Source organism: Tyto alba, unplaced genomic scaffold (genome assembly GCF_018691265.1).
Source record: "Tyto alba isolate M040663 unplaced genomic scaffold, T.alba_DEE_v4.0 Super-Scaffold_40, whole genome shotgun sequence".
NCBI classification, from domain to species: domain Eukaryota; kingdom Metazoa; phylum Chordata; class Aves; order Strigiformes; family Tytonidae; genus Tyto; species Tyto alba.
The window spans coordinates 25,227,050-25,240,019 of NW_024881316.1; the positions used below are offsets into that span (position 1 = coordinate 25,227,050).

The 12,970-nt window shown below is 42.2% G+C and overlaps 1 protein-coding gene across 4 annotated transcripts; it reads right to left on the minus strand.

The window, feature by feature from the left end:
* Positions 1–895: 895 nt before the first annotated feature.
* Positions 896–10,418, minus strand: TMEM14A (transmembrane protein 14A). Of its 4 annotated transcripts, none has more exons than XM_042802891.1 (7): positions 9,325–9,656; positions 9,098–9,214; positions 8,463–8,548; positions 6,611–6,712; positions 2,302–2,389; positions 2,021–2,119; positions 896–1,302 (listed from the first exon to the last, which is right to left on the minus strand). In XM_042802891.1, the coding sequence occupies exons 2-6, from the start codon at positions 9,139–9,141 to the stop codon at positions 2,044–2,046; spliced, it is 396 nt and encodes a 131-aa protein (XP_042658825.1). In that variant the 5' UTR covers positions 9,142–9,214; positions 9,325–9,656; the 3' UTR covers positions 896–1,302; positions 2,021–2,043. The 4 variants fall into 4 exon arrangements, with proteins under 4 accessions (XP_042658825.1, XP_042658824.1, XP_042658822.1 ...); XM_042802890.1 differs by having other exon boundaries at positions 9,098–9,219; XM_042802888.1 differs by lacking the exons at positions 9,098–9,214; positions 9,325–9,656 and adding an exon at positions 9,876–10,418.
* Positions 10,419–12,970: the final 2,552 nt, after the last annotated feature.

The following is a 12,970-nucleotide window of genomic DNA, read 5'->3' on the forward strand; positions in this document are numbered from 1 at the left end:
AGCCTGGCAACACCTGGAGGTGACTGATACAACATCTGATAGCAAAAGATTCTGGAGCCAGCGGCTGTGGTTCAGGATTGTGGTTTTTTTTTTTTTTTTTTTGTCTTATTTTTAGTCAGTTGTGCCTTAGACATCAGCTGTTCACAACACCCTGTCACCACCTAAGCCCCTGCCCAGAACAATAAGCTTGGTATTCTGCTGATGGATTTGTGCAGCACTGAGATCTGGTATACAATAGCCTTTATAACCAAGCTCTGTATGAAAAAAATGAAAAGAAGCAAAATTCCTCTTTGTTTTCAATAGTGCACGCACCCATATTCAGTTTCCTAATGGTTTGGCTGCATATTCCTGTGCACCAGAAGCTAGTCTTAGCCAAGCTTTGAGACCCAGGGACTATTTAATTATTTTCTATGCAAACCCAAGCAACTCCAGCCCCTGAATCATTTATGTCTGAATCATCTCCTTTGCTTATGAGGAGGACTTCAGCAAGATAATCTGTGTAAAACCACAACAGCTAACCTGTTAATGAGTACTGAGACTGAGAGTTTAGAACCTATTCGCTCAAGATGGTGAACCTCCCTCAGCTGTGGTTCAATGTCAGTGGGAATTTACAGCACGGTACATGTTTTAAACCGGTACTGAGTACAAAACAGATCATCAGACTCTTCCAATGACAAAACAGCTCACTAGTCTGCATAAAAAACTGAGAAGCTTTGAACATTTTACGTATTATTTGAACACTGATAAAAGTTTTTACATTTAGAACCAGTGAAACAACAATGTGTATTTGAAAGGAAGGCGGGTTTTCCAGTGCAACACAGGCCCAAGCCTTAATTGATTAGAATTGATTACTTAGTCTCAGAAGCTACAAAATTATTGTTCAATACAATAAACCTTTTTAGCATAAACACGTATTTATATATATTCTCTCAGAGATACAGTGCAAGATTAATTCAATTTCTTGGAGTGCTCAGCACCCCTGAAAGATCAAACTTACAGAGAAAGATCCCTTGAGTTAACAAGCTGCTTAAACGGAAGTAGATCAAAATAAATGATCAACAAAACTCTTCTTTTAGTTTAAAAAAAAAGCTTGCAAAATATCACCAAATGTCAATAATCAAATAGCAGGTACAGATCTTTTACAGAAAAGATAAATGCAATTTAAGACTTGCGTTCAAACTTGTCTTTCAAGTATGGAGAGCTTGCCTGTTTGTTCGGTGGGTGTGGCAGTCATACTTCAGCTCTTAAATTGCTAAATTCTCCTACAGCAGCATAAAAACAAGCCTCAAAATCATCAAAAGGCTGCAAAAAAAAAAAATAGAACAAAAACTGTAAATATGGTTGTGCATGAACAAAACCAGTGAAAGTTATCATTAAATAACAGTGCATTCATAAATACCTGACACTCAAGTAATCTTTTAAACTGCCTAAATGTACAGCCCTAATGTCTGTTGAAACACACAGTCCACCATTGAGGCTTGAAAAGCAATCCTCAATGGAAATGACATTTTCCAGTTTTAAGTCCCGATTCTTAAATTTTGCACCTTGACAATTTGCATCTGTATTTTTTTCCTTCCTGTATGTAATTGGAGTAAAACAGTTAATGGTGTTATACTAAATCGTAACAACGAAGGAACAGTTATTCCTTCAGAAGATGGAGATTCTGACTTATTTGAAAAATGTTTTGAGTTACAGACTCACTGGGAAAAAAAAGTTTTTACTTACTCCATAATTTATTTCCAAAATAATAAGTACAGAAAATTATGTTTTCCAGAATACCAAAATAAACAGCAGCAATAAAGCAGTCGGAATAGTTAGAAACATCATAATTTGCAGTAATACTGACCAAAGTTCTTAGGTCAGGTCAAAAATGTCCTAGTTTTCAAAGGTGCTGCACTTCCAGTAGTTTTGAATGCAGCACTTCTAAACCAAAGTGTTTTTTTTTTTTCTAAGATGACTGTGTTGTATGAAATTAGATGACTAATTTTATGCATATGCATTTGAAAACACTGAGGCTTACCTCAGGTTCTTCCAAGAGCCTTATCAATATGCATTAATATTTAACTGCAGATCTCTCCTTTCTGTGCTGAGAAAGTCAGTCCATATCAGATGTATCCGCCTAGTGAGATGAAAAAGCTGTTCACTGGAAACAGGACTGTGACCTTCGAACTAATTTCACTTAAACCATACAGTGACTCGATGACAGTAACTTCCACTGATACTGGTTTGGATTAGATGTCAAATGGCAACTATTTGAAAATCAGTTAAATCTTTACATTAAGATCCTCAATATATGTTTACCTCAGGCATGCTACTAGTCCGGCTGGCATTAATTTCTTGGACCTCTTGAACCTCATTCCCATTATAATGGTCAAAAGAAAAGCTGAAACTGTAAAACACAATTCAATATATTTATGTTCTCACTTCTCGCAGTGGACCATTCAGGAACATGGAGAGTTATCAAAGGTCATTGCTAAATTTTGCTATGAACTGTAATTTAATAAAACATTAGATAAGAAATAGGGTCTATAAAAACTGCTATGATTTCTTTCAGATACAAGTAAGGTTTCCACCTGCAGCAGAATGCTAAATCCTATTCAACAGATACTAAGTAAGTTTGCCAGGCAGTGAATTCTACTCCAGTTTGTTTGTCAGACAGTGATTATCTACATTCAGGGGGATACAAATAAAGTAGGAAGAATCTTCATTGTATCAAGAACTTACATGCTGAATTACAGGAACAGCGTCTCATAAATCCCACCACCCTAGATCATTGCAGCTGTTTTCTAACTATTTAAGGAGCCAGAGCAGCCAACATTATCTGTTTACTTTTTAGAATGCTAGCTCTTAATTTGCTGAGCCTTAAAAACTAGATGGAAAGGTTTGCCACTTTTTGCTACAGAATACGGCTATCAACATCTCCTTCATCAGGACCACAAGTTCCCTTGTTTCCTTTTGCTACGAGGGAACCATCCTTATCCATGACAAGAGGTGGGCAGCCCAATGGGGCAACAAATGTAGTGCAGAGAACAAACATCATGAAAGGAACTGTGTCTTCCTCCTGGAGCAAATTTACCTAACAATGGAGGTAGCAGTGAACTGAACAGGCATGGGGATTTCATATCGAACTATGGCTGCAGAGTGCTACATAAATGAGAAGATTGATGAGAATAAATAAAACTCTGCAAAGATAGCTAGTTTTGTTAAAGAACTGTCACTGAAATACTTCTTAGAAGTGGGCAGAGAGACAGGCCTTCTCATGGGCAGCTGGGTTTTAACACTCCTGCAGCCAAAGTAATGACAGTTACATAAACCTCTTCCCTTTTTTATGGAGCAGTTAAACCCTCTGGCTAAATCTCTTCAAACTCCACCGTCTGCTCCTGTGGACAGTCCTGTGCTCATAGGTGTCAAGAATTAGTTTTAAACTCACTCCAACATTATAAAACAAGTTCTGACAGCTACAAGCATCTTACAAATCTCTACCAGCTATGCATGTGCACTCATTACTCTGTAAAAAAAATATTATGCTCCAATATCCATTGCTCTTATTTTCTGGTCTCATAGCCTTGATCCTCTCAGGAATGTCTGAAGAGTGGACTATTCCACAGCATGCATCCTGCCAGAGCCCTGAGCATATTTGCAACTAATTACAAGCTACAAAGCATGTTCACTCTGTAATGTTCTTTTTTCCAGTTACTACTATCTGGCTTTTCACATGTGCCAGTGAGTTTTTAAGACATTCAACTTTTAGACCTGATTTTCAAAAGTGCTAGATACTCACTCTTTCACCTTAAATCAGTCAAAGAAATTCAATAAATCAAACCAAATTCAATTCAGTAAATCAGGTTCATATCAGAAATTCAATAAAACAGGTACATCAACTTGGGATTCTGTATAGCACTAACTGTTGCATACTGAAGCCTGAATTTCTACACCTACTCCAAACACATAAAATTGCATTAAAGAATTCAAGAAAGCACAGAGCTAATTTCAGAGGTAGTGGGTAGATGCTTGAAAGAATAATTTATAAGAGAACTAAGACAATTTGCCTGGATATCTGTATGCTTCATATTCTTTGTGTGTAGGACAAGTTACAAGAACCCTACTATCAAGGTCTTGTACTAAAACATTACCTACATTATTGTGGGATACTCCTGTGTAGGTGATAAATACTACAGATAATTATGGGTTTGGCAGAGATTTTTTTTTTTTTTAAATTTTCCTAACCTTTTAAAGGTTTGAGTACTTGCTTCATTTTACACTGCAATTTACTGGTTTCTAAATTCAGAGCGGTCACTTTCTTCCATCCACTTCATTTCCTACTTTCATTTGTGCTCTAGCTCCTTTTGGCACTTCAGAAGGCTAGACATAGGTGAAAACATTCTGATTTTCTACAAAAGCAATATAATTTTACTAGGCCTCACTATTCTGAAAGTAGCAGATACAGTAGCCACCAAAGGTTTTTAAGGTGTGGACCTGTAGATGTTTCCAATGTCTAATTCTCCCCTCCTCTGAAGTCTTCCTACCGAGTTCTTTATTCATTTGAGATAGCTATGTATATAGAAGCCAAAAGACAACCTCTTCCCGACTGAGATGCATCAGGCTGGAAAAGATTAAAACCAGCCTGAATGGTTGGCCCTGGCAGAGTACTTTGCATGAATACTTACTAACTCAATTCAGGCAAAAGTTACCACAGTTAGTTCAGAGCACCTTCTTTGTTTCATTCAGCACGAGTGGATCTCAAAGAGGCCACCCATTTGTAGCCATTCATAGCCAAGGTTGCCGGTCTTGGTCCAGCCGGGACTGGGACGATGCGCCGAATAATGACAAACTCACTTCAGTTTGGGAAGGTGAAGCATTGCCAAGAGCAAATGCTGCCATCCTGTATGCAAGCCCCCAATTTATCGCCCCCTGTTTACATCTTTCATTTCTGTTTTCCCCATCCTACTGGCCTTCAGATCTAGTCTGTTTACTGACTGCTCGCTCATCACACGCTCCACAGGTGGTGTTCTGACCTGCAGCTTCTCACGCTCACAGCAGGGTGCTCCACACTTGCTTCATTTACCTGCAATCATCCTTCTAGTCTGAAAGTCAGTTTACAATTTTGCTAACCACCAATTCTTCGTTCCCACAAATGTTAAATATATGTTTAGGTTTTAAGCAATTAGAAAATCACTTTGTAAACATTCTGAACTAAGACTGCTTTAAAAAGTCTTTGTTCCTTTTACTCTACACCTTTACACTGTACCTAAGGCAGGTGTAGTGACCTCTGTCTATCTCAACTGTATTGCTATAATTTCTGTTAAATTAGTAATACATTTCTCCAGTTGAGAGAAAGTCCTCACATGCCTACAGTGACATGAAATGGACAACACTGGCAATATTTCAGTATATCTGATGTTCACAGGCAGATTAGTGGAAATTCTGTATTAGTCCTTTCAAAACTAGGGAATTGGGAAACAGGCAACACTTAGTAAGTTTTAATTAGTCTTCCCTTCCACAAATTCCGTATCCAAATTAGTGATTTAATTGGCCCATACAAGTGCAATCCTGTATGCTACTTATAAGCATCTCACACTGATGTATTACAGATTTATATATACTTAAGTCTATGTCTTCATTTCAAAAAGCTGCTGTTTTTTTTGGGGTTTGTTTTGGTTTTTTGTTTTTTTTTTTTTTGTTTTTGTTTTTTTTTTTTTTTTTAGCAGTGGGATAACTTAATCTGAGCAAGGTCTCAGTGACAAAATTGGAATATCCAATTTTAGGCCATCTAGGAGCAGATCAGGTATGTCATTACCACCTTTCCTAAAGAACTCAGTTGGTGGGCACATACTTTGCTATAAATGCTATTCAACTTCTTGAAATGGAAATTTTCACAACTGTGGCTGGTGTAAAGCACAAAGCCAGCCTGAACAGTATACCATAAATTCTAACTAACTTCAGAAAAAGCAGTTGTGTACTCACACAATCTGGATTAAATGTATTTTAAATACATTTCTGCAAGCGAAACCACAGCCTAAACCACCTTTGCTAAAACCATGAGTGAGACAAGCTCCCAGCAGCCCTTATCACAAATCAGTTGTGTGAAGTTATTGTAGTTTCTTGCCTCCATGAGGGTTTCATGGCAAACTAGCTAACACGACATTTCTTGCACAGTTTGTATCCTGTCTTTCTTAGCAGCAAAGGAAAAATACCAAGTCAGACTATTTATTTAATTGGGACCTGATACGTTACATTACGCAAGACTGGATCCCACACCTACATTTCAAATTACATTCTAATCTGTAGCACAAATGATTTTATTCCAGTACTCTCGCATGTTTCTCAGCTGGATTTCACAATAGTTAGAATGTTAGGTAACCATCTAATCAAAGGAAGTGCTGCCAGGTGGTAACACACCTGCTGGCTTTGTGTGAATGATCCGCCTTGCAACTGGTTCCACAGTGAAGCTCTTGAACTTTGCAAGTTAAGTTGAAGTGTCAGACTCTTAAAAACTAACATTTAAACCAAAGCAATACTCTAAATTTAATAAAAGACAGAATTTTGCATGCAGTTCAGGAAACTGCTTTTTTTTGGCTTGTTTGTTTGATTATTGTAATAAAACACTTACACAATGATATCTTCACATTTCTCGGATCACGTGTTATGCAGTAAGCTCCATAACCAGCCACAGAACCAAAGGTGAGACCAGCAGTTAAAGAGATTTTACTACCTGCAAGAAACCATTCAAGTGTTATTTCTCAATACAGTGTCTTTAAGTCCAATCTTTACACAGCAGTTCTCTCCACAGTATTATCCAAATATTTTAAAAACAGAACTGATTTTGCCACAGTGCAGCTAGCTCACCCAGTGTGAACAGAAAGGTAATATTCCTGTAACTGGGTCATTCTCTTGCACGGCATTAGGGGCAAGGTTGGCCAAATCAGAGGGAGGGGATCAGGATCTAGTAACACTTGAAATTTGGGAAAAATAATCTTTGAAGCACAAACCTAAATTTGGCTATTTTCTCTACCATCCATACCTTCAGAAGCATTTTTGTAATTTCTTTGGGCTGTCTGTTGATTTTAACTGTATCTGGAAGCACTTGGGAATCTCCAAAAATGGTAGAAATGTGTCAGTATATACAAAGGGTAAACTGGACAACACATGTAGCCTTTCAGTCTGACATCAGTCCTGGACAAAGAAGTGGTATCACCAACATCACATTTAATTCACAAGAATTTAAAACAGTTAATGGCAATGAAGATGAAAATATGACTTTTAAAAGTAATTCGACACCTTCTTTCAGTGCTACTACAAAACTGGTTCATAAAGCCCAGAGTTTCAGTAATATACTTAGGTTTCTGAATAGGCATTTGACTCTGTACCATATGATAAAAGCATAGAATCAGCATAGCAGGTGTTATCTGCATTAAGGTGATCCCAAAATGTTTACAAATAAAGAATCCAGGCACCCAGATGTCATTTAGCTCCCAGTCCTGCTATATTGAATATTTTTAATCAAGAATTTGCAAGAAAACAGAAATCATTACAAAATAATAATAATAAAAAAAAAATCTAGATTTGCCACAAGGACTGACCAACTAGTCAAGAGTGAGAAGAAGTGAATGGGATAACCAGTGAGTGCAGCTGGATGCAAACAAAAAAACACAGTGTTTTCAGTAAGTCAGATATAAAGCCATGTCTCTAAGAGCAGAGCATGTGCACAGTACACAGGGAAGCAATGACCCTAAATCAGAAGAATTTGGATGGCTAATGGCCACAGTGAAGAAGACTGATGCACTGCTGGGACGCGTGCTTTGCAGGGGAGCTAACGGGGACCAGCCTGGAGATCCTGCCTGCCCGTCCTCGGTTCCACTGCGACCTCTGCCGGGATGCTGTGCCTGGCTCGGGCAGCGCACTGCTGGCTGGGAAGGACAGCAAAAACGGCTGAAATATGGAAAATGCGCTTTATGGTACACGATAACCTAAAACCTGTCTGATTATCTGAGAGTGAAAGTGCACAGTTCTAACAGTATGAGATAGTTAACCACCAAATCAGAATGCACAAGTAAAGGGTTTTCTTTCCAGTATCTGGAAATCTCAGAATTAAGCCTGGATGCCTCCATAGGAAATAAGCTTTAATCAAAGATCTTATACTGTGCTCAACACAGGAATGATTAAAGGAAATGAGAAGGCCCAAAATACACTCAAGGTCAAAGAAAACATGACGGCCCCTTTTTGCCCTGAAAACAAACTCATCAGTTACCTTAACAGAAAAAAGTGACCACTTAAATGCTTAAGTTGACCCAAGTAAACCTCATGAGACTCAGCTCATTTATAGCAGCACAGGATGGATTTAAGACACAGTCATGTTCATTACAACAAAGTTTTCATGTCTCGCTTATTTTTTTTTTCCACAAAGCATAGCAGAGAGGAAACTCAAATGTTTCATTTCCAAATCCTGCTGTCCCAGTATTTACCTTTACGAGTGTAGCCTACAATACCTCCAACAGCCAGCAATGCAGCATATGCAAAACCAATCCAATCAATAGCCATGGTCCCAACTCTGAAAAAGAAAACACCTTGCAACTGAAGACAAACAAGTTCCTGCCTCCTGGCAAAAAAAAATTAATCACTACTTAAAGTGTTCTAAATAACACTACACTCTCCTAAATCGTGTTTGCCTGTTGTGTTAAAAAATTCAAAAGGTAAAGGTGTGTTTAGTGTATCATCTTTTCACTAACTGCTGCCCTTCCTTACATCTCAGTATCTAGGTATATTTCATTTCCATTAGGGGAAATTGGGATTTTTGGGATGTATGTGGCATGCATATGTCCCAGTCAAAAATATGTGTATGCAAGCAAAAAGCTTGACACCACCCAAAGCACCAGTTTCGTTGCGCTTGTGCCACATGGCTGATCTGGGCACACACTATGGGTGCGTACAGGTCTTCTGAGTGCACAGCTCAGTGCCCTTTCAACCAGGCTGTACTTGGTGTACTTCAAGCAGGCTGTCACAGGCCCTGCAACACCAGGCAAAAATAGGAATTTTTAGTCTACACAGCTTCCACACAGAAACCACGGCTGCCTTCATACATGCAGAAGCTTTCCCCTACCTATGTCTACGCTCCTTTTGTTTCACCTTCAGATTTTGATGCATTGTCCAGTGCGAGGCTTCTGTCCTCCAAAACGCATTTAAGTTATTGTTGCACTAATGATGCTTACTTCCCCAGCTGTGCTTTGTAAAGGACAGCCCCATCAGCGCTGCAGCCTCTACAGCGGGTGCGGTACACCTTTCCCCTCTTTCTCCCAAATTCAGTGTATACTTAATCCCTCTTTCTACCTGAGCGCGTGTCCTTGATCACAGTGTTAAAGGGGTGGCAGGAAAAGAGCACACACTCATCGTTTCATGGGAAGCCTTAATATTAAAGTGAGCAGCACAGGGTGAGCTGCCCCCCGTCCCGGCTGTAACCCCCTCCCGCCCAAGGCAGGCGGGTGGTTTTAGGGAGCCACGGCAACCCCGGAAACGAGGTCTACAGAGGCAGGGACCTGGCTCAGGGCTCGGCCTCGGAGGCCTCGGCAGGCGGGCCGCGGCCAAGCGCGGCCGCCCGCTCTCCCTCGGGCGGGCGCTTCCACCGGGGCTCCGGAGCTGCCGGGCCCGCGCTCCCCGCCGCCCGCCTCTCCCCACGCTTCCCCCTCCTCCGCTCCGCGCAGCCCCGCGCTCGCCCCCCCCCCACCGCCCTCCGCGGCGGAGCCCCCGCCAGAACGCGGGGGGCTGTGGCGGGGAACCCCACGGCCCGCTCCTCCCGCTCCCGCCGCCCGCTCGCCCTCAGCCGCCCCCGCCGGGCTCAGAGCCCCGCCGCCGCCGCCGCCGCCGCCGCCGCCCCGCCGTACCTCGTTCCGCCGCCCTCCGACCTCCCCCGGCCCCGCCTCCCCCGCCCGGCGGGCACCGTGAGGCCGAGAACGGCCGGCGCCGCGGTTCCGCCTCGCCGCCCGCTCCCCGCCTTCTGCCCCTCGGCGGGCCTGCGCCCCGGGCGGTGGGGGGGAAGGAGGGCGCCCGGCGCCATCATGGCAGGGAGGCGGCGGGGCCCGGCCGAGCGGCCATTTGCGAAGCTCCCTGGGCGAAGGGAGCGGCGGTTCGTGGCACTCGGCTGAGGCGGGGAGACGCTGGCGCGGGGTCTTTGCACCGTGTTTGTCCGGGCCCCTCAGCGACAGCGCCCAGCTCCGGCGTTGGCGTCTCCCGCCTCTCCGTGTCCAGCCCTCAGGCGGCTTGTCTGGGTTCCACGGGCGGCAGGGAGATCCGTGGCTTGTTTTAGCCTTTTTAAGCCTAAAAAACCCCTGCGCTGCCGTGTTGGGGATGGAAGAACTCATGAACGAGCATGAAGTCACGTCTGCAGAATCGCTTGTCCCCATGGAGGTTGGGGAGAGGGTCTCCTGCCCGCAGCACCCCGGGGACACCCAGCGCCAGGAGCTCCTTGCTGCGCCAGGAGCCCCCAGCCCCTCACACGGGCCGGTGCCTCGCTCCTCTTCGCCGGCATCTGTGGAACTTTGAGGGGCGCCTGCATGAAGTCAGGGGAGCGGACACACAAACCAGACACTGATGTCACCTATTTGTCAGGGGAAAACAACAGGCGCAAACCCCAAGACTCAGATACTACACATGTAGCTAATTAGGAAATTGCTTCGCGTGATTTTAGCACCTTGGCTTCTTGTCTGCTAGCCCTGTTTGCTGGAGATACTCCACTACAAGCTATTTTTGTCTGTATTTTGTAACGCTCTGCAGTATTCCTCTAGCTTTCTCAAGTGAGCCGTTCTTGACCAGCGTAGAACGCACCCTTCAGAAGCAATTCAGGGGTCCCTGCCTGTGACATTACTCACGTTTCTGAGCATAAATGTGGCCACAACAGGGAGAGACAAACAATGCTGTGTGATGGGACTTGGATACCTGCCTTCTTCAGGGGTCATTTCAAAATCCCTGCCAAAATCTTGTGTTTCCTTTAGATTTCTTTGCTTAAAGGTGTGGGAGTTTTCTGCTCCAAAGACCTTGCTGGAAAGTGAATCAGTATTCTCATCAGGGTTAACATATTTAATTTCCACTCCTAACGTTCCATTTGTTTTTTCTGTTAGCATTTGACTGCCGTGACACAAATCCACTCCATGTGAGCTGTCCAAGTCTGTCTGCTCAGTGGAAAACGGAACTGCTCTCCTTATCTCACCAGTGTATGTGGGAAGGAAGAGTGAAGGTACAACAACTTTGGAAAACAAACATAGGACACTTGAGGGCAGGACAGCTCCAATATGCAAACCAAAAGCAGATTTATAAGCTGAAATCCAGGAATCTTGGATTTCTTTATGAAGTATTCTGAGATTTGTGGCTCTTGAAAAGCACAGTAAAATAAACAGTGGATTAAACAGAGCAAAACCATGCAATTCTATTTGAGAGGGCTCCAAAGTGGAACAAATAAAGTGTCTTGGCACCTCTAGGATAATGACCAGTTGTGGTTACTGATTCAATGATACTCCTCACTAAAGCAGACTGGATAACCTTGAAGTCTGGCCTAAATTTGAATTCATGTAATTACATGCTGCTTGTTATGTTCCCTTCCATTTTCAATTGCGAAAAGTATTTGGTATTGTTTTCCCTCAGCTGTTACTGAAACTATTGTGTGAAGTGAAATGGTTGCTGTATTTTACAGAATAGGTAGTCGCCCGTGGGAGGTTTTGAATGGGAGGAGAATTCATTAAATTAGTGGCATGATAAATCAAACCCATCAGTCCTAACAGTGACGTATAAAAGAGCTATCAGCAAAGCGAGTGTTAATGTTGCTAAGCAGTTTTTATTCTAGTTTTCAGTTGTTCATAACTGCCAGTCTGAGCTGAAATTTCCCCTGTTGGGTGTCTGCTTCCAGCTGTTTTATTTTAACTTGTTTTGGTTGTTTTGTTTTGTATTATGATTTGTTTGCTTTGTTTTTGGAAAGTTCCATTTACAGCAATTGAGCCAACTACAGGGATGAATTTAGGGGAAAACACATGGTTTTGTCCATTACAAACATAACGCTTTCACTGAACAGCCTCTAGCATCTCTCTGGTTTGGAAAAACAGCTTTCAAATTTGGCAAGTAAATTGCTTTAGTTTCAGGGATATCTTTTTCCATCTTCATGAGAGTGTAGCCTGAAGAAAAAAAGGGTTAAAAATGTTGAGTGGAGGCTTCTTAAAATTGTGCAGCCCAGTCCCTAGAAAGTTCCACCCAGGTTGATCATGTGTGACCTTTTGTTAGGCCCGCCTGTATTCACATCTGAATGTACACACTCTCTCCAGAGAAAGGCTGAGCTTTTGCCTTGCTTTGCTAGTGTTCTGTATAAAACAAGAAGCCTCTAAGGGTCCCATCTCTCTCCCCTTGAACATTTTTGCTCAGGCTACCTGTTGTTAGGGAGAGTGTTGGCAGGATAAATCGCATAAAAGACCTGTCTCCTGCTGTAAGCTGTTTGTGGGTTTTGTTAGTCTTCCGGTATTAACACTAAAGGCTACTCATAGTTGTAAGCTCCAAGTAAGATTTAAGGCTGACCGCTATCCCAGAACGTAGTGTGATACCAGAAGGGATCTGTAGAATGGAAAAGTGCCTCTGAAATACCAGAGAGAGAAGAGGTCCTGAGTGAGGGAAAAAGGAGGAGCTAAACACCCTGACACATCTGTAGTTCTGGAGGATCGTTGTGCAAAAGATTGTTCTTTATCAAGTGAGACTATGGGAAAAGAAAAGGAGGAAAATACAGTTTTTAAAATGCAGATTCAGAAGCTTCAAGTTTAATAATTTGTAGTTAAGTAAGGAAGAAGTAGTTTATCATGTTCTGGTACAAAAAGGTGACAGAAATTCTGTAAGCTTTCATATATTTATACACACATATGTACATAAGCAGTGAGAAGGACAGTGGTGTTAAAGTAATATAAAGTTGTTTTAAAAGGCTGAGGAAACTGATCTACAGCCTCATTGG